General features: G+C 41.0%; 1 protein-coding gene across 4 annotated transcripts in view; it reads left to right on the forward strand.

The window, feature by feature from the left end:
* Positions 1-20,484, forward strand: part of EPB41L4B (erythrocyte membrane protein band 4.1 like 4B) — a 180,120-nt gene that overhangs the window by 61,029 nt on the left and 98,607 nt on the right. For all 4 annotated transcript variants that reach the window (XM_074824909.1, XM_074824919.1, XM_074824927.1 and 1 more), the window contains exons 3-8: positions 8,251-8,293; positions 10,485-10,563; positions 13,921-13,965; positions 14,752-14,804; positions 19,089-19,209; positions 19,857-19,944. In XM_074824909.1, coding sequence (XP_074681010.1) covers positions 8,251-8,293; positions 10,485-10,563; positions 13,921-13,965; positions 14,752-14,804; positions 19,089-19,209; positions 19,857-19,944 — 429 coding nt within the window. The remainder of the gene's footprint in view (positions 1-8,250; positions 8,294-10,484; positions 10,564-13,920; positions 13,966-14,751; positions 14,805-19,088; positions 19,210-19,856; positions 19,945-20,484) is intronic.

Here is a 20,484-nt window from a genome sequence, read left to right on the forward strand (position 1 = left end):
TCACACTCTTCCCCTGCTCCAGTGTGGGGTCCCTCCCACGGGACACAGTCCTCCATGAACGTCTCCAGTGTGAGTCCTTCCCACAGGCTGCTGTTCTTCATGAACTGCTTCAGTGTGGGTCCCACCCATGGACTGCAGTCCTCCCAGCAACAGACTGCTCCAGTGTGGGCTTCCCACAGGGTCATGGCTTCTTCAGGCACAGCCACCTGCTCCGGTGTGGAGACCTCTACAGGCTGCAGGTGGGCATCTGTTCCACCATGGACCTCCATGGGCTGCAGGGGCACAGCCTAACCTCTCACCACGGGCTGCAGGGGGGTCTCTTCTCCCGTGCAGCTCCTCCCTCCTCCTCCTTTCTTCAACTGACCTCGGTGTTTTCATAGGTATTTCCCTTGTAACTCCTCCTCCTTTCAGATTCCCCTTAAATATGTTATAGCAGAGGCACAGCCACCGTCGCTGATTGGCTCAGCCTTGGCCAGAGGTGGGTCTGACTTGGAGCTGGTGGAGCTTTGAGAAGCTTCTAACAAAAGTCACCTCTGTAGTTCCCTCCCCTGCTACTAAAACTACAACACACTAGTGGATCCCAAAAACTTTCTTCAAGTGCAAATACAGATTTCTTTGTAAAGAACATACTCCTATGGAACAGTCCTGGGTGCCTTAGCCATTTATGGAAATGGTTGTCAGATTTAAAAAAAAAAATGCTGTAGAGAAATAAACTCCTTGTCAGTTCATTCAGTTACCAACCATAATGAGAGATGGGAGTTGGGGGGTGGGATGTAAAGGGAAAGCAGCAGCTTGATGGAAGCCAGGCCTTTTCCTCCCCTCTCCCTCGGGGCTTGGTGCAGAAGAGATTGCACCTCTCCATGCGGGGCGGTGGGGAAAGGATGGGAGAGAAGGGCTCATGCAACCCTTGACATGAATGCTACAGGCTATGTGGTTGGAGGTCCCAGATAGGGCTAGTAAGGGTTATTAAGGCCTATCAGTGCCCTCAGGGCTCTGGAGTTAGCATCTATGGCCTTGTACTTCCCAAGATACCAACACAGAGCTTTCTTACCACAGCTCCACCTGCCCTGGACAGCATTGCTTGCACTGTCCCACTGCTTCTAATTTGTGGGAGGTAACTGCCTTTCTTCACAGGACAGGAGAGAACTTGGCATGAGAACTGCTGTTTTCATTCCTGTACAACTGGTAACACACAGAATAATGCTGGTTGAAAGGGACTGCTGGAGGTCAACTGGTCCAGTGCCTTGTTCAAAGCAGACAGCTTAGAAAACCGATACAACTTCACACTTTGATCAGGTTGCTCCTGACACCTCCAACAGCACTGATACGGCACTATACCACTGTGCCTGGGCTCTGTTCAGCAAGATGGTGGCAGCAGTATCTGAAGAGGGTCTAAAACAAGATTGAGCCACCCAGCTTGAAACTCCTGTAGTTGTAAGATCCTGCCAGTGTTTTATGAAAAGTTGGTCTCATCTGAGCCCAAATGCAAACTGTTCACCTCATTAATCCCAGCTTGGTCTTGTGATATGAATGCTATTGGAGCAGGCAGTGCATTCCTTTTTTTAAAAAAAATGTTTTTCTTCAAGTCAGGTAGAGCAGCATCCTGAAAGATGCCACCAAAACTTAGCTGTTGAAGAGGGTGCATGTATCCAAGCCCCTGCTTAGAGCAGCTCTGGTTGGATCCAGTTTCTCAGGGCTTTGTTCGGTCATGTTTGGATATCCTCAAGGATGGCAGCTCCACAGTCCCTCTAGGCACCTGTGCTTTGTCTGAACAGCCTCATGGTGACAGTCTTTTCCTTTTGTCTAGCTGGGATTTCTCCTGGGTCTGGTGCCGCTCATCCTTCTGCCACAGAGCACCGCTGAGAAGAGTCAGTCTTCATCTTCTCTACAGCCTCCCAGCAGGCAGCTGAAGTCACCAGTCAGGTCCACCCCGACCCTTCATTCTTGATGCAGACCAGAGGCAGCTCCTTGAGCCTGCCTTTGTGTGCCCCAGCAACTCACCATCCCAAAGGCCCTACGTTGGGCTTACATTAAACTCATCAGTGTCTTTCCTGGACTGGTGACAAGGAAGGGGACACAGGAGTCCAGGTGCAGTCACCAAAGGGCCAAAGTAGAGAGGAGGAAAGCATTTTTACCAGGTTTTTTATTGGTTTATTGGTTGAGTTTTTGTTGTTTTTTATTGCCCGCTGTTGAAAAGGACTCCCAATGAAGCAGCTAGAAGGGATCTTAAGGGTGAAATCCAGCACTTCTTCATGGCAGAACTGCTTCTCCAAATCTATTATGTTTGCTTGTCAAGGTTTTGATAGTGGGGAGGGCTGTGGGGGTTGCTTCTGACAGAAGGTGCCAGAAGCTGTTCCCACCTTGGACAGAGCCAGTTCTGGCCAGCTCCAAGACAGACCCACTGCTGCCTAAAACTGAGCCTCTCAACAAAGTTGGTAATGCCTCTGTGATAACATATTTAAGAAGGGGTAAAACCTGTGCAACAGCAGCTGAGAGAAAGGAGTAAGAATATGTGAAACAACTCTGCAGACAGCAAGATCAGTGAAGAAGGAGGGGAGGACATACTCCAGGCACCGGAGCAGAGATTCCCCTGCAGCCCGTGGTGAAGGCCATGGTGAGGCAGGCTGTGCCCCTGCAGCCCATGGAGGTTAACGGTGGAGCAGATATCCACCTGCAGCCTGTGGAGGACCCCACACCGGAGCAGGTAGATGACTGAAGGAGGCTGTGACCCCGTGGGAAGCCCACACTGGAGCAGGCTCCTGGCAGGACTTGTGACCCCATGGGGGACCCACGCTGGAGCAGTTTGTGAAGAATGTCAGCCTGGGGGAAGGACCCATGATGGAGAATTTTGTGGAGGACTGTCTCCCGTGGGAGGGACCCCACGCTGGAGCAGGGGAGAGTGTGAGGAGGATGAAGTGGCAGACACAACATGTGGTAAACTGACCGCAACCCCCATTCCCCGTCCCCCATTCCCCGTCCCCCTGCGCTGCTCGGGGGTGGAGGTAGAGAAATTGGGAATGAAGTTAAGCCCAGGAAGAAGGGAGGGGTGGGGGGAAGGTGTTTTAAGATTTGTTCTTATTTCTCATTATCCTACTCCACTTTGATTGGTAATAAATTAATTTCCTTGAGTTGAGTCTGTTTTGCCTGTAACAGTACTTGCTGAGTGATATCCCTGTCCTTATCTGGACCTACGAGCCTGTTGCCATATTTACTCTCCCTGTCCAGTTGAGGAGGTAGAGTGATAGAGCAGCTTGGTGGGCACCTGGTGGCCAGCCAAGGTCAAACCACCACACCAAAGCAAAATCTGTCTCTTAATGTTTTTCCTTGATCTGCTGCTGTTCATTGTGCACTGTCGCCAGGAGCCTGGCTTCATCTTCAGTCACCCCTTGAGTAGGCTTCTCTTGTCCGCAGAGTAGGCTTCTCTTGTCCGCAGACTGAAAAGCCCCCACCTCCAGGCCCCAAGGACCTCGGTGGCCCTGTGAGACTGTCCTCCTGTCACAGCAGCCCAGTGGAAGCCAGGCACTCTCCTCCACTCTCCCTTGGGGCTTAGCCTGTAATTTAGGAGTGCTGTAATTGTCTGTGTTGATCTTACAGAATCCTCATTTAAATAATTTCTCCAGCCAGTTTACAAATGCCTTTCTGTGTTCCAGCTTGCTCTCTGCAGTTTGGAGTCATTAGTAACCCTGCAGAGGTGCATCACCCTGCTTCCTATTTGAAAATGCTAACCAGCATCACCCCTGGTGTTCATTAAATTTTGAGTTGTATCTGAGCAATTTATCTAAAAGCAGTTTTTCTCTGCATTTTCAAGAGGAACATAACTTTCTAGGATGGATCAAAGAAACTTACATGAGTGTAAAGAACAATCTTCTCATCGTTTTAAGCTGTGAACTCCTGGGAACTTATACAGTTTCTAAGTATATACTTGTGTAGTCCCAGAGTTTCTACATGACCCCAATTCTCGTTTGGTTTTCTGTTACTACCATAATAATATTTAAAAGGTGACCTTCAAAAGAAAAGAGGAAAGCGCTTTTTCTTCTTTGTTCCTTTTTGACTTTATAGTGTAGAGAAGTCCCCAAACTGTGGTTTGGTGGGTAGGGTTTTTATTGACTTGGTTTTGGTGATTTCTTCCTCCCATGTGTTACATATGTCTTTATCCTCTCTGATTTAGAAAGCCGTGTGGCTACTGGCAGACAGCTTAGTAGGATTCAGGTGTCTAGGAAATCAGACAGCAAGGTGACAGTTGAAGTGATAATTGACTTTTGGTTTTAAAGGTGCCAGCTTTTGTTTAGCACACCTTCTTTTTTGAACCTGAGTAGCATGGTTCTCCCTCCTGTACCTCTAGGTAAGACTTGAGAAAGCATTTAAGCAATATTCAGAAAGCAAATAAAACTTCCAGTGAGAATGAATTTTCTCCTACTGATAGTTAAATATATAAATAAGCATAAGGGAAAAGAGTCTATTCAGGACATTCTTCATGCATTTTAAACTAGCAAAGCAAGCCAACCAAAAAAGGTCAAAATGCAATTTTTTTCCTTTTCAGGTCACCTTTGAGGGCTGTATAGATCAAGACAAGGATTTTTCATTCTTTCAGGAAGCAAGTAGAGAGGCAGTGGAATTTGTAAAGCTGAGGTGTGTGATGAGTTTTTGTCAGCCTGTGGTACTTCTCCTTTCAGTCTTCATTTGGCAGTCACCGTGGTCCTTACGTAGACTGTTCCAGTAGTTATAGTTTATCTGCTATACCTTGACACAAATACATCTTTACCTTGCTGCGTGACTATTTTGAGAAAATAACGGTTGCTACCACTTACAAAGTGTTGGGGTACTTATTTTTTCCTCTTGAGTTAGATAAAGTGAGAGATAACAGGAGAGCATGCTGAGATAAATATGTGCTTTCAGTATTTTAATAAATCTTTTTAAAAAATGGTGTTTCTTCCATGTGGAATTGATTGTGTGTGTTTTCAGCACATGAATCCCAACCAGTGACTGCTGTTTTATGTCAGTTAATACCATAGGAAACATTATTTATTTGGCAAAGCAAAGAAATTATGCTGGGATTAAACAGGAATAAATGGAAGATAATCCAGCATTCGAAGTTCCAGTTTACCTGACAGAATTAAAGGAGCAACCTCCTTGCTCTCTACAGCTTCCCGAGGAGGGGAAGAAGAGACGAAGGTGCAGATTCTTTTCCCTGGTATCCAGTGACAGGATGCATGGGAATGGTTCAGAGCTGTGCCTGGAGAGGTTTAGACTATTAGCCATTAGGAAGCATTTCTTTACCAAGAGGGCGGTGAAACACTGGAACAGGCTTCCTAGAGAGGTGGTTGATGCTCCAAGCCTGTCAGTGTTTAAGAGGCATTTGGACAATGCTCTTGATAATGTGAAGCAGTCAGGCAGTTAGACTAGATGATCGTTGTAGGTCCCTTCCAACTGAACTCTTTATTCTGTTCTGTTCTATTCTATTCTAAAGTAATCATAGAATCTTGATTACATGCAGTTTGACCAGGTTTGGGGTTCTTTTTCCCTTACTGGGGGTAAAGTAGCTTAGACACTGTCTTCCTACCATAACGCAGTCCTAAACCAATTAATCCCTTTTCTCATCCTTGTTCTGCACTGATGCTTCTGAGTCCAGACTGGATATGGGGGAATGTGACATTGTGTAGTTGAATTGACTGTCGTGAGCCTCAGTCCTCCACTGTGAGATCCATGCTTAAATTTGATAAGTTCGGATCCTGAAATAATGTACAGTTGTTTAGTCAGAGCACAAGATAGACAGAGCTACAGTCATAGGTGCCGAGAGAGCAAGTCCCCTCTGGTTTTATTCAGCTTCCTAGTAAGACTTCAGAACTCGTTGCTTTCCCTTTCCTGTTCTTGAGTCAGCAAGCAGTATGTAGCCAAGCCCAAACCTCTTTTTGGCTTTATCTAGAATGCTGTGAAATTTTTTGAGCTCAGAGGGACATTTGGATAGCTGGTGTGATTTCCAGTGTGGAGAAACCTTCTGACATTATCTGAGGCAAAGGAGTGTTGAAATTCAGCCTGATTTTCACAGAAGTTGCAAAAAATCTCTGACTTGTAAATTGGTGTTGGTTCACAAATCTGCATGAAAGCTGATGGGTCTGGGAACTCTGGGCCATTAATACTGCCAATCCTTGTCCTACCTCCGTATTTTTATTTTGTGATCAGTGTGGTGGCCACATCACACACAGCCATGATGTGCAATGGGAGATGGGGGTAAAAAAGCATCCTATTCTTGATTCTGAAGAGAGATGAGTTTAATGCTTGCTGTGTTTTATCTCCTGGAGCAGTCTGCCTCTGGCTGCTTGAGTACAGAGAGTGAATGATAGTTTCCTCTCTAGGCTATAGTCTCATTTAATGGTCCACGCAAGTAGTTCCTAGAGTCATTTTAATGATTTTTAAACCTTCTTTGAAGTATTTACACTTCCGAATAATCAGTTTGCAACTTGCTGTTATTTGAGTTTTAATACAGCTAGAACACCACACTCCAAGATTGGGACTATCAGCTGTTATTTCATTAGGAATTATTGTAGTTCAGGTTGTGTGGTGCTTATTTCTGAACATGGTATACTAACATGAGCCACAGATGAAAAGTTATTGGAGGTTTTTTGCCTGTAGTATAGGTATTATTCATGTTTGGTTTTATTTAACGTGAAGCTAAACTTTTCTTTTAATGGAATCAGTATATTTGTGAGTGGTTTATCTTTAGCCAGAATAAATATTGAGGAGAAAGACATTTTTGTAGCTAGGTATAAGAAGCATAAAAAATTAATGTGCCCTGGAGGTGTGAAAGTAACAGACTTGTATAATTTCAGTAAAAAAGGAAAGTTTCAATGTTGATACTTTTTCCTTATCAAAACTTTGAAATTTCAGAAAGCTTCTGTGAACTGCCAAGATTTCTGATACAATTCCTCATAAGACAGCAAAGTAGAGACAGAATGAATTACTTGCAACTCTAAGGAATGTATTTGTATGAGCTGCTGTAATGTTTTATTTCCACTCTGGTAGAGATTTTTCAGATTGTAACGATAGATTCCTTGGCAGCATCACCTAAGGGAGTCTAGCAGGTCTTATGCAAATAAAAGCACCTTCAGAATAATTGTTTCATTTCTCTTTCTCTCTCTCCTTTTTTTTTGTGAGATTTATTTACCTCAAGGGTTGCAAGTTGTCAGACTTTTGATCTATACTCTTCTATACCTGTGATAAATAAATTTTTGCCTTGGCTTAGGACATCCTTAGTAAATAAATAGCAGCATTACTATCAACAAACAGTTTTTCACATTTATTTAGCCATGGTGGTGTGGTGTCAGTGGAATGATAAGTAGTCATTCAGAGATTCTCCTTTTTCTGAAAGCATGAATGCTTTAATAGGGAAGAAGGAGAGGTTTTTTCTCCTAAGATTTTGTTCCATAGTACCTAGTTTATTATTTTAAAATAAACATATATATAAAGATAGAAAAACATTTATTTCAAGGAAGTCCAAATACTGTTTTATTACAACAGGAACGTTTACATGGGGTTGCTTCAAATCACATTGCAGCCTTGTGTAGGAAATTGCGCAGACAGTCAAAGGTTTAAGCTAAATTTACACAGAGAGTATTTATTGCTACTTTTCTGTAGATGCAACTTGCACTATGAGAGAGTACCTAAACTTTGCTGGGAAGCGTGCTCTTTTGTCATCATAGTTGACTCTATTCAAGATCTGCCATTAGTTTATAAAGGGAAAAGGGGTATGCATCAGTGTTTCCCGAATAGTTTTAGTGGGGGTTAAGTCTTTGTCCTTATCTTGAAAAAACTTGGCTATGGAGCAATGGAAGGCAGGACAGTACAGGATCTGGAGGGTCTCCATCAAGCAGGAGAGTTGAAAGAATGAAACCCAGGGGTTTGGCCTGCTGTCCTCAGGGGCACTTGGGCAACAGTTAAACCTGGGGACGAAAGGGTATTTTCCTTACACACCACTGCTTTGTGGCTTTGGATTTTGAAGTTTCCTCTCTGGAAGAGTGTGAAACTTCCCTGGCAGTACTGATGCATTTAGAAGTCAAGATTTCCCCTATGAAAGAAGGTAAGTTGTTGAACGTGCAAATAAACACTTTCGCAGATGTGTAGAAGTTTAGCAAATAAATATGGCAATATTTTCTTTAAGAAATTTTTAGCTGTTAAATTTTATTGTAATTAGTTTATTCTGTCAACAAAATCTTGAAATGGAACTGCTTTTAAACGTGGATTTTCTTTTTTTAGCACTGGTTGGACCATTCAAAATTCATTAAGAAGCAAATAAAAAGTAAGTACCATGTCTCTGCCTGTTTATTTTGTTACTTCCTTACGAATTTGAACTTAGAGTGTTTGAACGTGATTGTGAATCTTTAAATATGGCCTTTAATGGAATAAATGTTTCTTAGGAAATAGATTTAATTTAATGGCTAATTGGCTGACTATATCCTGTCTAAATGCAAGAGCGCTTACAAGCAATAGACCAGCCCTTCAGTAGCTCTCATTAAACGTGCTGTTTGTCTGAGGCAGAGTAGGTTGCCAGGTAATTTCTGTCTGATCTGTGAAATCAGGTTGCCTGGACACAGATCACTGTTTCTGTCACTGCTTTTGATCCAGAACAGATTTCCTGGATTTTTTTTGTCAAAGACTGAATGGGAAATATTTCACTGTTTAATGGTTAACCTCTTTTTTGTATATTATAAATAAAACTAGCAGAAATGCCTGCTATTTCATCAAAGGGAGTTTTGGGTGGAGGGGTTGGGTTTGGCCACTGAGTTTTTTGTGGAAATTGGCTAAGGCAAGCAAGTTGCTCCTGGATCTCTAATAATTTGGTTGCAGGGTTGGGTACAGCACAGCATCAGCACTAAAGTGTTTTGTTAATATAATGCAGTTGACAACAGCCATAGACCAACTGATAATACTGCTTCTTTGAGACTAAAATACAGCATTTTGCAAGGAGATTGTTGACCCCCTTGCAGGATCGCACAGAGATGTGTCTTGATTACTTCAGTGGTGCTTTGCCTTTCTTCCTGATAAGTATCCAAGTATCTACATGATTTTTGTAAATGATGGAGCTCTTCAAAGGTCTTCAGGACAGTTTGCTTTCACTCCACAGTGTGTGGGTGTCAGTGTGCTAGAACAGGTGGTAAAGATAGCTGCTGTGGTTGGCTTTCTCTCACCTTTTCATCATATCACAGACTGCTTTACCGTGACTAAGTGATTTGCAGGTGCGCTTTCTGTGATAGCTTTGTCATTTTCTTGATCTGTCTTAAAGTGTGGAAAATCAGTGATTCTGTAACACCTTCAACCAGTTTAGTTGCACTGTTTTGTCTGTTTAATCTGTGAAGGGTCTGTTTTAAAAAGAAATTGGCCAAGCCCTTCTTTGAGGAACGCTGAAGAGGGAAGCAATTTGATGAGCGTTGTAAAGGTCTGTCTCACAACAGGATACTTTCCTTTACCTTGCATTCAGCATGTGTTTTGAGAAGAGTTCCTCTTTCATGATGGATGTTGCTCACTGCTCTTTTTTTCCCAGCAGTGGGCCCGTAAAGAGTCATTATTTCACTGATGCAGACCTTACCAGTGGTGCCTGTCAGCCTAGGGTACTGTAACCTGTCTTCTAGGAGCTATTGTTGGACGCAATGTCAAAGCTCTAATTATTAGAGTTTTGGCTGCATGTTGTTTAGTAGAATGGATCAGTAATGGGCACATATATACTGTGTGAATGTGGTGTTACAGAAGACCTTAGAAAGGTGTGACAAAGAGTCATTTTTCCAGCACTTAATATACCAGCAGGCTGTTGGTCTGGACGATGAGGCTTAGGCAGATAAGGATGCATTGGTCACAGTCTCATGGTAGCTGGGTAACATTTTATTATCTGTGTTTCATAGGAAGTCAGACCTAACATTCATCTTCTGGAATTAGGAAACAACAATTCTTACAACTCCATTTCATGGAATTTGTTACCTTTTCGCATTCATGGGTGCCTTCCAGAGTCTTCTCTCCTACTTTTCACCTTATTTATCTTACCTTTTCTCATTCATGTGTATCAGTCAAAAGCTGATCTATTGGTTGAGGGTTTTTTTGGAGTTATGTTTGTGCCTGGTAACAAGATGCATCACCCTCTTCTTCCCTCTCTCTTCCATCTGCCCTTGCCCCCAGCAACAGGCAGTGTACCTAGAACTTGCTGTCATTCACAGTGTGCTGCGGGGCACATCTGAAAAAAATATGTTTGCCAAATGGACTATTGCTCAATTAATCTAATGATTAGGGTATCATAAAGTATGGTAATAATCTAATACTTTTTTATTGCATGCATTTTTAAATGTTTAAAAAACATGAAATATTTACTTCTTTAAACAATTTGAAAAACATACTTCATTTTGGCTTTCTTGGGTTGTGGGGTGGTGGCTGTTGTTCTGCCTTAGCAGAACCGCAACTAGTGTAAACTTTTTTTTCCCCATTTAAAATCTCTGCATATACAGTTGGACCTCCGTACACGTTGCATTTTCGAATTAAGTACTATTCATCAGAACCGAACAACCTTCATGAGGAGTTTACAAGGTAGGAACTATGCATGGTTAACTGTGTGACTGGCAGAAGGGTAAATAAGACATCTAAGCTACATGGGGATACTGCAAGGAGGTGATTTGACCTTTCTTACTAAGAGTGGTCATTTTTTCAGACTTCTTAGGCATTTTTCTACTGTCAGAGAAACATCATCTTTTTATTTGCTGCAAAAAACCATTCATGGGCCTCTCCAAGTGTTTTAGTCTGTAGGAGATACTGTGTTCTTGTGCTTTGAAGTTAGCAAAGAAAGGCAGTGTTGAGTGGGGAGAGCAGCAGCTGGGTGTGATTTAATAATGGTAGAAGGGCCATAGAATTGTGGGAGTAGACAGCTTGAGTTCTTGGGCAACAGTTGGTTGATTGAATCTCTTCCACTTCCCCACGAGTTCTCTGTGGTGCAAAAGAAAGGTGTAAAGACTGCATTGTGTAAAGTCACCTTAGAATACCTGGAGGTCTTTTGTTTCAGTCTGGTGGGCTGTTTTCTGGGCTGTGACGACTATACCTTGCTGGGTTCATAGCACTCTGGTGTGATCTAGAGGATGTTCTGAAAACTGGGAAAGGAGCAGCTGGAGGAAAAGGGTTTACTTATCTTTTGTATCTGCCAACTTTGTGTCGTCTTTGCATAGTAATCTATCTTAATGTTGGTTTATCTTTGTTTGTTTGTTTTGTTCTGTTTCTCACCGTAGGGCACTTTCTATATCTTTTAATTTTCTTGGCAATAATCAGTGTATTCCCAGTCAGCCTAAGGTGTTTAAAGATTGTTGATTATTGTAGTTCATGTACATACGACACATGTTTACTGTCTCCTTTCCTATCTGCTGTGTTGACTGTCTATTTTCTTTCACTGCCTGAGACGATCAAATTGCTAATTGTCATCACCTTATGATACTGACATGGAGGCTTCAATATCCATTATCAGTTTAGTGCAGCAGTGTTAATTCAATGAAAGGGCATATTCCTATACAATGTATAATTAACCTGTAGAACTCCTTGCCACTTCTGTAATTGAGTATATGTGTTACGTCCTACTCAGATGAGGGACGTGACAATAAGATCTTAGAGAATCCAAAAACCTGGATGATTTTGGGGCATAGCTAATGAGAAAATGCAGCTAAATTAGTAGGAATAATATATATTTTCTGAAAATGGATGTAAGTCTTCATAGATCAGGGTGCCTGTCTAACAAGTATTGCATTTCCCTTGTGGTCAAATTATTCCATTACTGTCTACCACAAGATTTCTTGCTTAATCTTCTGAGACGTATGATCCTAGTCACTGCAAGATGTAGGGTTTTGAGCTCTGTGGTCATTGCTGTGATCGAGTAAGACATTTCCTCTGAAAGTATTAACCGCTAATGCATTGTGATCTAATTACTGTTGAAAGGTGACATTTCAGAAGACTATTTTAATTAGAAAAACACTTTACTCAGCTAAATTTTCAGGTTTATGAACTTTTTTTTTTGTAATTATAAGCTTGACAGAAGACCACTGTGAAACTATGGAAGGAAAATGAAAATGAACTGGAAATTGATTTTACAGTGAATAAATAGTTACATTTTTCTTTTTTGCTGGGGAAAACAATTTTGAATGTTGCTGGGTTTTAAGAATCTTTATGCTAGCTGGATCATATTTTCCATGTAGCACGTTGAGTAAAAAGTGAAGGTTAACAACTATATACTCAGAATTATTCCAAGTGGAAATGGAATGGGAGCAAGAGGAGGAAGAAAAATTATCGTTAACAGTAACCATGATCTGGCCTGGTTGGGGGGGGTGTTCAAAATTCCTTGTGGAGACCTGTTTTCTAGTGAAGTTCAGCTTCTAGTGAAGCTGTAAACATTATATTCTTATAATTAGCACAGTAATGGGGAAGTATTGAAACGCTTCACTCAAACTGTCTTTTTCCAATTTAAAAACACAGTTGAAATCCAGTGCATTTTGGAAGACATCTTCTGTCACTTTTATGGGTCCTGATTAGTTAGTTTAGTTAGAAAAACAACAGAGGAATGTGTCTGTACGTGTGTGTTGTGGAGAAGTTTCTAAGGTATTTTGCTGATTTGGAACATCAACAATTGAGATGCCGATGCTTGTCTGCGTGCAGAAAAGGATCAAGAGTAGGCCAGACCAATCAGAGCAGAGCTGCAGTGCTGCACAGGCTGGCTGACACTGACTCTGAGGCTGCAGAAGCACTGCCCAGATTTTTCTTGCAAATTTAGAAGAGTTCATGGGATTGTGAGTCATCAGGGGAAAACAGTAAGAACAGGAAATATACTTGTCTACCCTTAATCTATGCATGTAAATACCTTGGTTTGATTGGCAAGTCAGGTATTAGCCAAGTATGTGAATCAGAGATGTGACACAGAGCTAACATGGATAAATCTGATTCTGCTTTAGTGTATCATGAGAAGTCTTTTTAATCTTCCTTTTCATTTCTGTTTTCCTCTCTGATTCCAACTATTCATCCTTCACCGCGTTCATAGCACGTCCTCTGTGGTGAAAAACACTTTATCTTTCTAGCATCCTTTGTAAACATAGGAGAGGTTTACGTTCACATTTACTGGCTTGACTCTCAGTAGTGCTTCGTACTTTCTTCTCTTGAGTCACTCATCACTGCAATCCTCACCCCACAGTGTCTGGAGCAGTGCAGAGCTTGTCTGCGCCATCCTATCCTGTACAAAGCTCTTGTATGACTTGGGACACTTCTGCATGCCTCAGACGCCAACTCTGAGTGGCTGTGAAACATGAAGCATGCCTAGAACTGAGGATTAGCAACAGCTTAAAATGCTACTACAGTTTGAAGGCTGTAAATTCCTACTTGGCCTCCTAAATAAATTTGTGGGCTCTATGGAATTCAGGTTTCTTTTATTCAGAACTTTTCTGCTATTTTAAGTAAAAATTTAGTCAGCTCTACCTTTTGCCCAGTTTGGACTTTTTCCATGTTCTGTATTTGTGTTTGTGGAGGTAACCCTTCATGCCTTTATCTGCATTATGTCTTGATCCTATAGTTCAATTCTAGCTTGACTTGGGCAAGACGCAGTTCAGAACACTGGAGTGTCAATAACATTTACGTTGCTGTGGTGTATGCTCAGATAGAGCACATCCCTAAACAGCAAAGGCTTTGGACAATGTCCTGAACACAGCCCATAGTGAAAAATCCCTTCCTTTTTGATTTTAGTGAAAGCTATGGGAACTTTGAAGGTTGCAGGGTGTATCTAAGTGATCCCAAAGGCCCTTTTCTTTTAAGAACAAGTTAATGAAGATGTTGTGACTATTCAGTGAATTGGGATATTTTTCTAGACATTGGGCTAGAAAAGTGACATTATATATACTTTTGACTTTCTGAATTTTTATTTGTCAGGTACCTGTTCGTATTACAGCTCCGGCAAGACATTCTTTCAGGGAAGTAAGTACCTCTTTGGTCTTGCAGCTGTAATTTAAAGTGTTTTTAATAGTTAATCTCTTAGTGATTTGAAACTTTAACTGCATGATCTTTTTAATTCTTTATGGTTTTCATGCACAGATTATAAACATGATTTACAGATCCACATGCATTTTTTTTCTTCAGAATACAGCGATATATGACTGTGTGTGCATCGTGACTATATTATTGACAGATAGAATGGGTAAAGACCTTTGGATTGACCAGGCAGTGGAAATGTACAAAGAGAGCAAAGACTGTCCTGAATTTTATGACTTAAAAATGTAAGATGGGCTTGCCATATTTTTCAATATGGTAGATAAAATAGAGGAGGAAAAGATGATGAAGTGCAACACTTTCTGCACAGGTCAACCCTGCAAAAGTATTTTGTGTGTTTGTAGTCTCACCCTGGCCAATAAATTCACATTTGCTCTATTTTTTTATTACAGACTCCAAAAAACTAAAAACCATATGTTCTAAAATACAGTATTGAAGACAAAGTGGTTTCTTAGTTGATTTAATGTTGTCTCTATTAATTCAAGCTTGTTTTATGGTGGAGCATATGATGTGTTTAGTGCTAATTAGAACATACCAAATTAGAAAATAATCATATGCAAGTAAAAATTAATTGTAGATGTTTCATATCATAAATAGCTTGTGGAAGTTATTGTTTCCATTTCTTATATCAGACTACTTTTTAGCTTTATTGCAAGAGGAATTCACTGAGAAAAGAAGACGTGTTTTTTATAGCTTGTTTTTTTTCTTTTTAAGACTGAAATGCCCATATGAAACTGCTGTTGAACTAGCAGCTCTATGTCTTCAAGGTATGCAATCTTTTGAAAGTGGTTTGTCTCAATGTATTAGAAAACTCACCCACTAGTTTCTTTTCACTCTGTGTTACTCATGCTTTATCACTGATCATATATAAATGCTATTTCTTTACCTGAGGAGAAGAATTTTATGGAGATCTCTTTCCTGCCTTCCCTCCATTCATAACTTCTGAAATTAGGCAATGTTGGCACACTTACCAAGGGGAAGGAGCCTCAAAGGCATGGATAGACACAGGTTTCATGGAAACCAGGGGCTGACCGGGGAAAGAAGACCCCAAACAGTTCCCCACTGAGGGAGCAGCTATGGTGTGTGCAGTGTTACCACTTCAGCCTGAAGAGCCAGCTGGCCCTTCAGCACACGCTTTGCAGCAGGTGGATCCCTGCGAGTGTAGCTCCGAACATGGGCTGCCTGCTGCCCGGCCAGTGCTCAGGAGAGTGAGCCTCCACGGAGTGTGGCACAGGAGGTGGTCACAGGGCAGGAGGGACTGGGTGGCAGGTACTGGAGAGCAGAATTCTCAATAGAAAGGTAAGATTGCTTCTGTGTCAGGAGCAAGGGTTACAAGATTTAAAAAATCCTAGAACACTAGGTTTCATTAGTTTATTGTAGGAAAAAGTATTTTTTTTATTGCTGCAGACACATTAATACAAGTATTCATTCCATTTCAGGCGGTTTGTTTTGTAGATGTGAAAGAACCTTGTGTAATGACGCTCAAATCCAGTTCATTTTTTTCTAAAATAAAGTGCAGTGAGCTGAACCATTCTAGACATACCAGCAGCAAAATGAATTGAAATGAAGAATACTCTTCCTGTTCTGCTGGTGGTTGGCAATGGCACATGGAGTGCTTAGGCAGAGTCTCTTACTTTAATACAGCAATGGAGATAACTCAGCGATTGTAGATGAACTTGACAGTCAAAACTGGGAATTCAGTCCCAAACAGCAACAGGTGTAAATCTTACAGCAGCGGGTTATTTTTCTACACCAGTCTGGCACAGCTCTGATTGTTAGGTGTGCAGAGAACTGCTGCAGGCAAACTCCATTTGTCTTTTTGAGATGGAGAAAATCTAGAGCCCGTATTTGGTTCGCTGCTTCCGTTTTCACAGATAAAAACACCAGTAACCTCACCCCTGGTCTAAGCAAGGAGAACCAAGCAAAGAATAATAGCTTGATGCCTCAACATTTTGGGTAGTAACTGACACCTGTGATTACTGTGTAAATGTAATAAAATAGCCATCCATCATGTTTATAATGTCTCCAACTAGGTACCAAACTAACACTTCTTGACCCTGTCTGTGGGAACATACTTCTATACTTTTCTGCTGTCTTTTTTTCAGTTTCAGTTTTCTGCTATTTTGACATCATCACAATAAGTTTCTCCAAAATTATTTCATTATTGCAACTAATTTATTGTCTCTGCTGACATATGCTATAATTAGCATTTTTTTGGTATAACATTTGTTACATTTTATTGACACTGGAAACTTAATTAAGCAGAAGAGTTTAAAGAAATGTCAAATGATTATTCCCTTCTCAGCAGGTTTCATTTACTCTGTAAAATCCAGTCTTGCTCCTTAGTGTGGCTTTCCTAAGAGCAAAGTAAAAGTTATAAATGGCTATTTAGGAATTGGTACTCCAAGCCCTCTGAAAGAAAAGCCTTTTCTCTTCACAAGACAGCTTTAAACTTCATACCTTTTCTTTACCAAGGAAGTTGTTCTTTTACAGTAATTCTTTCTTTGTTTCAAACAACAGTTTCCAAGCTGGTGTTTTGTGTGAATCATCTTTCAAACATAAATTGTTGGTTTGTTGCCAGTCCCATGAAGGAACTTCTGTAGCAGATAACATCGATTTGCAGTATAGGGTAACTTGTGAATCAGATACATAATCGTATGTTTCACTTAGGGATTATCTGCAGAAAGGTTGTAATGAAACTTGAATCGTCACTGTTAGAATAAGTTTTTAACCTACCTTATTAGTCTTGCGAGGCTTTTGTATTTAACCAGGTATACTTTTGAAACTACTAATTAAACTCAACAGGAAAACTGTTTCTCAGATCTCCAGTTTTTGGTTCTAATCATAAGACATTTTCATGGGATAGTGCAAACATTTTTTTTCCCTTCTGTCTAAAAGAATCAACAATATGTTGACAGATAAACATGTTTTTGCAGTTTTCAAAAACTTTCTAGGAAACTTCCTTTAGAAAATTTCCCCGTTTATGCAGTTATTTACTAAAGAACAGGAATAATGTATATAAACATGTTATGTAACACCTCCCCTTGCCCCCCCCTCCCCCCCAAAAAAAAAGGCCAGAGGAGGGCATGCCAAAGCATGATACTTTGTCATAAAAACTGCAAATGAAGAGATGGGTCCTCTGCTGAAAAATATTAGTGCTGATGAGCCATTCAGGAAACGTGATTCCACCAGGAAAGACACTAGTGAGAGCATCCTTGTATGGAGTCTGTGCTTCCCCCTTCTTCTGCTGCCCTTCTGCCCTGGGTGGGGAGCTGGTGAGACTCTTACTGGCTCTTCTCTCAAGATCTATTTCTTAGAGATCAAAATGATGACGTTGTTTGTTTGCCTGAAAGTGAATAAACAGTGAGTGCAGCTATTGAGAAACAAGGGTGATATTGTACCTAGAACTTCTGCCCTACATTCTCCGTGTTTCTTTTGTCCTACTTGTTCATGATTCTTACCATTACACATCCTCTTTATGGCACAGCCAGCCTTCATTCCTCGCCTTCTCTCTCAGTTAGCTAGTAGAGAAATCTCCCATGTTTTTCCTAGATGGTTGTCAACACATCAAACTTGGTTTCTTACTTTTTTTCCCTGAAGTCCTCCTTGTTAGTGTGGACACAGTTCGTTATGGCTCCCTCTTATATGCTGGAAACTGGACTGCCAGTAATTCTTAGCAACAGCTGTGTTAAATAGGCTTCCAATTTAGATGAAACAGCAGCAGAGCTGAGATATCTCTGATAAAGAAAAAGACATAGATAAGGATACTGTAACTCACCATGGAAGATTACTGTTGAAGATAAAAAATGTGTTTGAGGCAGTAGTGACAAATGAAGATCAGTGAACTCAGTCTGTTTAATGTCCTCAGGAATGCTAAATGTTTGAGTGAAGCTCAAGTGCTCAATACCACCTAGTATCAACAGATTGCATTTTGAATGTAACTTCCTATGTTCTAATGTATCCTGCTAGGTATTTTTGAAGACTGAAAGTCAATTACATTTTTGCAGCTGTTATGTAAAACTGCCCTGAAGCAAAAAAACTGTTTCTTTCAAGAGATTTAATTTCCCTCTGGGCCTATTTTTTTTTTTTTTTTTTTGATAGTAGTAGTATTAGTAGTAGTAGTCAAGAAACACCGACTGACAAAGGCCTAGTTTGGAATCATATGTCAGGTGACATGGTATTGCTGAATGATGTATATGCCACTGGTGTTTGTCTCACAGTGCCAAGGCAGTGACATTGCAGCTTCTTTGTATAGGTGAGAGGTTCCAGGAGCAAAGCATGACGCAGGCACGGCACAGTTAAGGGCATCAGTCACTCAGCGCTTGTATCTGCTACTGAGCTCAGTAGAGTTTGCTAGTGTTCTGCTCCTAGAAAAGAAGATACCAAACCCTAAGCAAATAAGTAGAAAGTGACACCTCAATTATGTTAATACTTCAGCATTTCTTTCTTTAAAAATTACTTAATCTGAATATGACATCACAGCTGTGGTTTTTAAAAAAAAAAAACACAACTTTGTCCCTGGTTTCTTGAGACTAGGTATTATTTTCATGTTTTGACATGAACAGTAATGTAACAAAGCATGCAATAGAATGAGAAGTGTTCTGGAATGAAAAGTATGACTTCATTGCAGTGAGAGGAAGTTTCAAAGTAATCTCATCTGAAAAAGAAGTGCATTGATTTTTGTTTTTAGTAGAAACTTTATTTCCTTTAAGTACTTTAAAATCCAGAGAAATGGCTTTAGTTAAGCTGGTTTAGTTCTAACATTCTTGAATGTCAGAATTCTGTACCGTAACCGTACACTGCTCCTGCAAACGCGTTTGTCTGACTTCTGCTGTAAAATCTGGTTTGAGTTGGGGGGAGGGGAGGGCGGGAAGTTAACTTACAACATTGGCACAAACGCATTCTTTCTTAGTTTCTTAGTTCTTCTAAGCATACTTAGAAACTTACAAACTATCATTTAGACAAGCTGTCTTTGTGGAGATTATGGAATTAAATGTTTCTGGTCATCCCATGATCTTTATGTTTTTAACTTTTCAATTGATTGATTGCAGCGGAGCTGGGAGAGTGTGAGCACCCAGAGCACACACCAGAACTGGTGTCTGAATTCAGGTTTGCACCAAACCAGAGTGAAGCAATGGAATTTGACATTTTTCAGAAATGGAAGGAGTGCAGGTAGGATACCTGTGTGGGAGTGGTGTCTCTAGCAACAGGAGGTTTTCTTCTCTTCCAAAGTCAAATATGTCTGCAAGAACCCCTTCAACAGACATGAAACGGTGATTATGTTTGTCAGTTGAGAAGTATTGTGAATAGACTTTAAGCCCTCCCCTTCCCTAGAAATGGCAAGCGGTAATTTAGGGAAGGTTGATGGGGTGAGTTTGTTTGGTGGAGGTTTTTTTAATTTGTTTTTCTTTTTATCTCATAACAGTTTAAGCAGTCAGATCTTTTTCCTGTTTATGTTGGAAATAATTCTCTTTCTCTCTCTTCCTCTCCTTCTTTCCCACATGCACACATAAAGTTTTGCGTTCAGGGTAGTAGCAAACTCTTTTTCCTGTCTTTTCTTAATAAATATTGTACATTTCAGTAATACTGTCTTACCTGAACTTTCATCCTTATTGGCAATTTTAGACCTTTTTCAATTTTTATCCCTCTTATTTTCCTTTGGAGGGAAAAGGGTAAAAGCATAAGCCAGGCTTGAAATACCATTTAGTGTAATTAAGATTGAGGGCCCAAAGAAAAGGGTTAGAGGAATGAGTTTTAAAACATTTAAAATGGATAAAAATTTCATACCATAAAGTATAAATAAAAATTTATGTTCTTAGGGGAAAGAGCCCAGCTCAGGCTGAATTGTGCTACTTGAACAAAGCCAAATGGCTAGAAATGTATGGTGTAGATATGCATGTAGTTAAGGTAAGATCCATGTGATACTTCATTTTATTACTGCGGGGCCCCTGCCCTCATGTGGGTCAGTCCCTCAGGGGTGTCCTTGTTGTGGTGTGGGTTGCCCGGTGAGCCATAGTCCCTCAGAAGTACCTCCTTCCCACAGGGCTCCTCCCAAGAGTGCATCTCCAGCTATGTCCCCCACAGTGTTCCTTTCCACATGCCTTTTTCCATGTCCCTCAATTTTTTCCTTTTGTGTCTCCTTCCCCCAGCAGCTACTGCTTGCTCTTAAACACAGGTGAGCCGAAGTGTGGGCTCCCCTGGCTGCAGTGGTGGCGCAGGGCTGTTTCCACAGGCATCAGAGCCATCGGGGGCAGCACAAGATCTCCTTCCACCCAGGACACCCTGCAGCCTCCCATTGCCAAAACCTGCCAGTTTGCACCCCATACAGATGCATTTTCCTCTGTAATGTTAAAAAATATGCAAACCCTATCATTTAGTTTAAAAGCTATGGATTTTGACATACTACTGTAGTAAGATTTACACTACTAATGGCATATTGATTATTGA

The sequence above is a fragment of the Strix aluco genome, chromosome 1 (assembly GCF_031877795.1).
Source record: "Strix aluco isolate bStrAlu1 chromosome 1, bStrAlu1.hap1, whole genome shotgun sequence".
NCBI classification, from domain to species: Eukaryota; Metazoa; Chordata; class Aves; order Strigiformes; family Strigidae; genus Strix; species Strix aluco.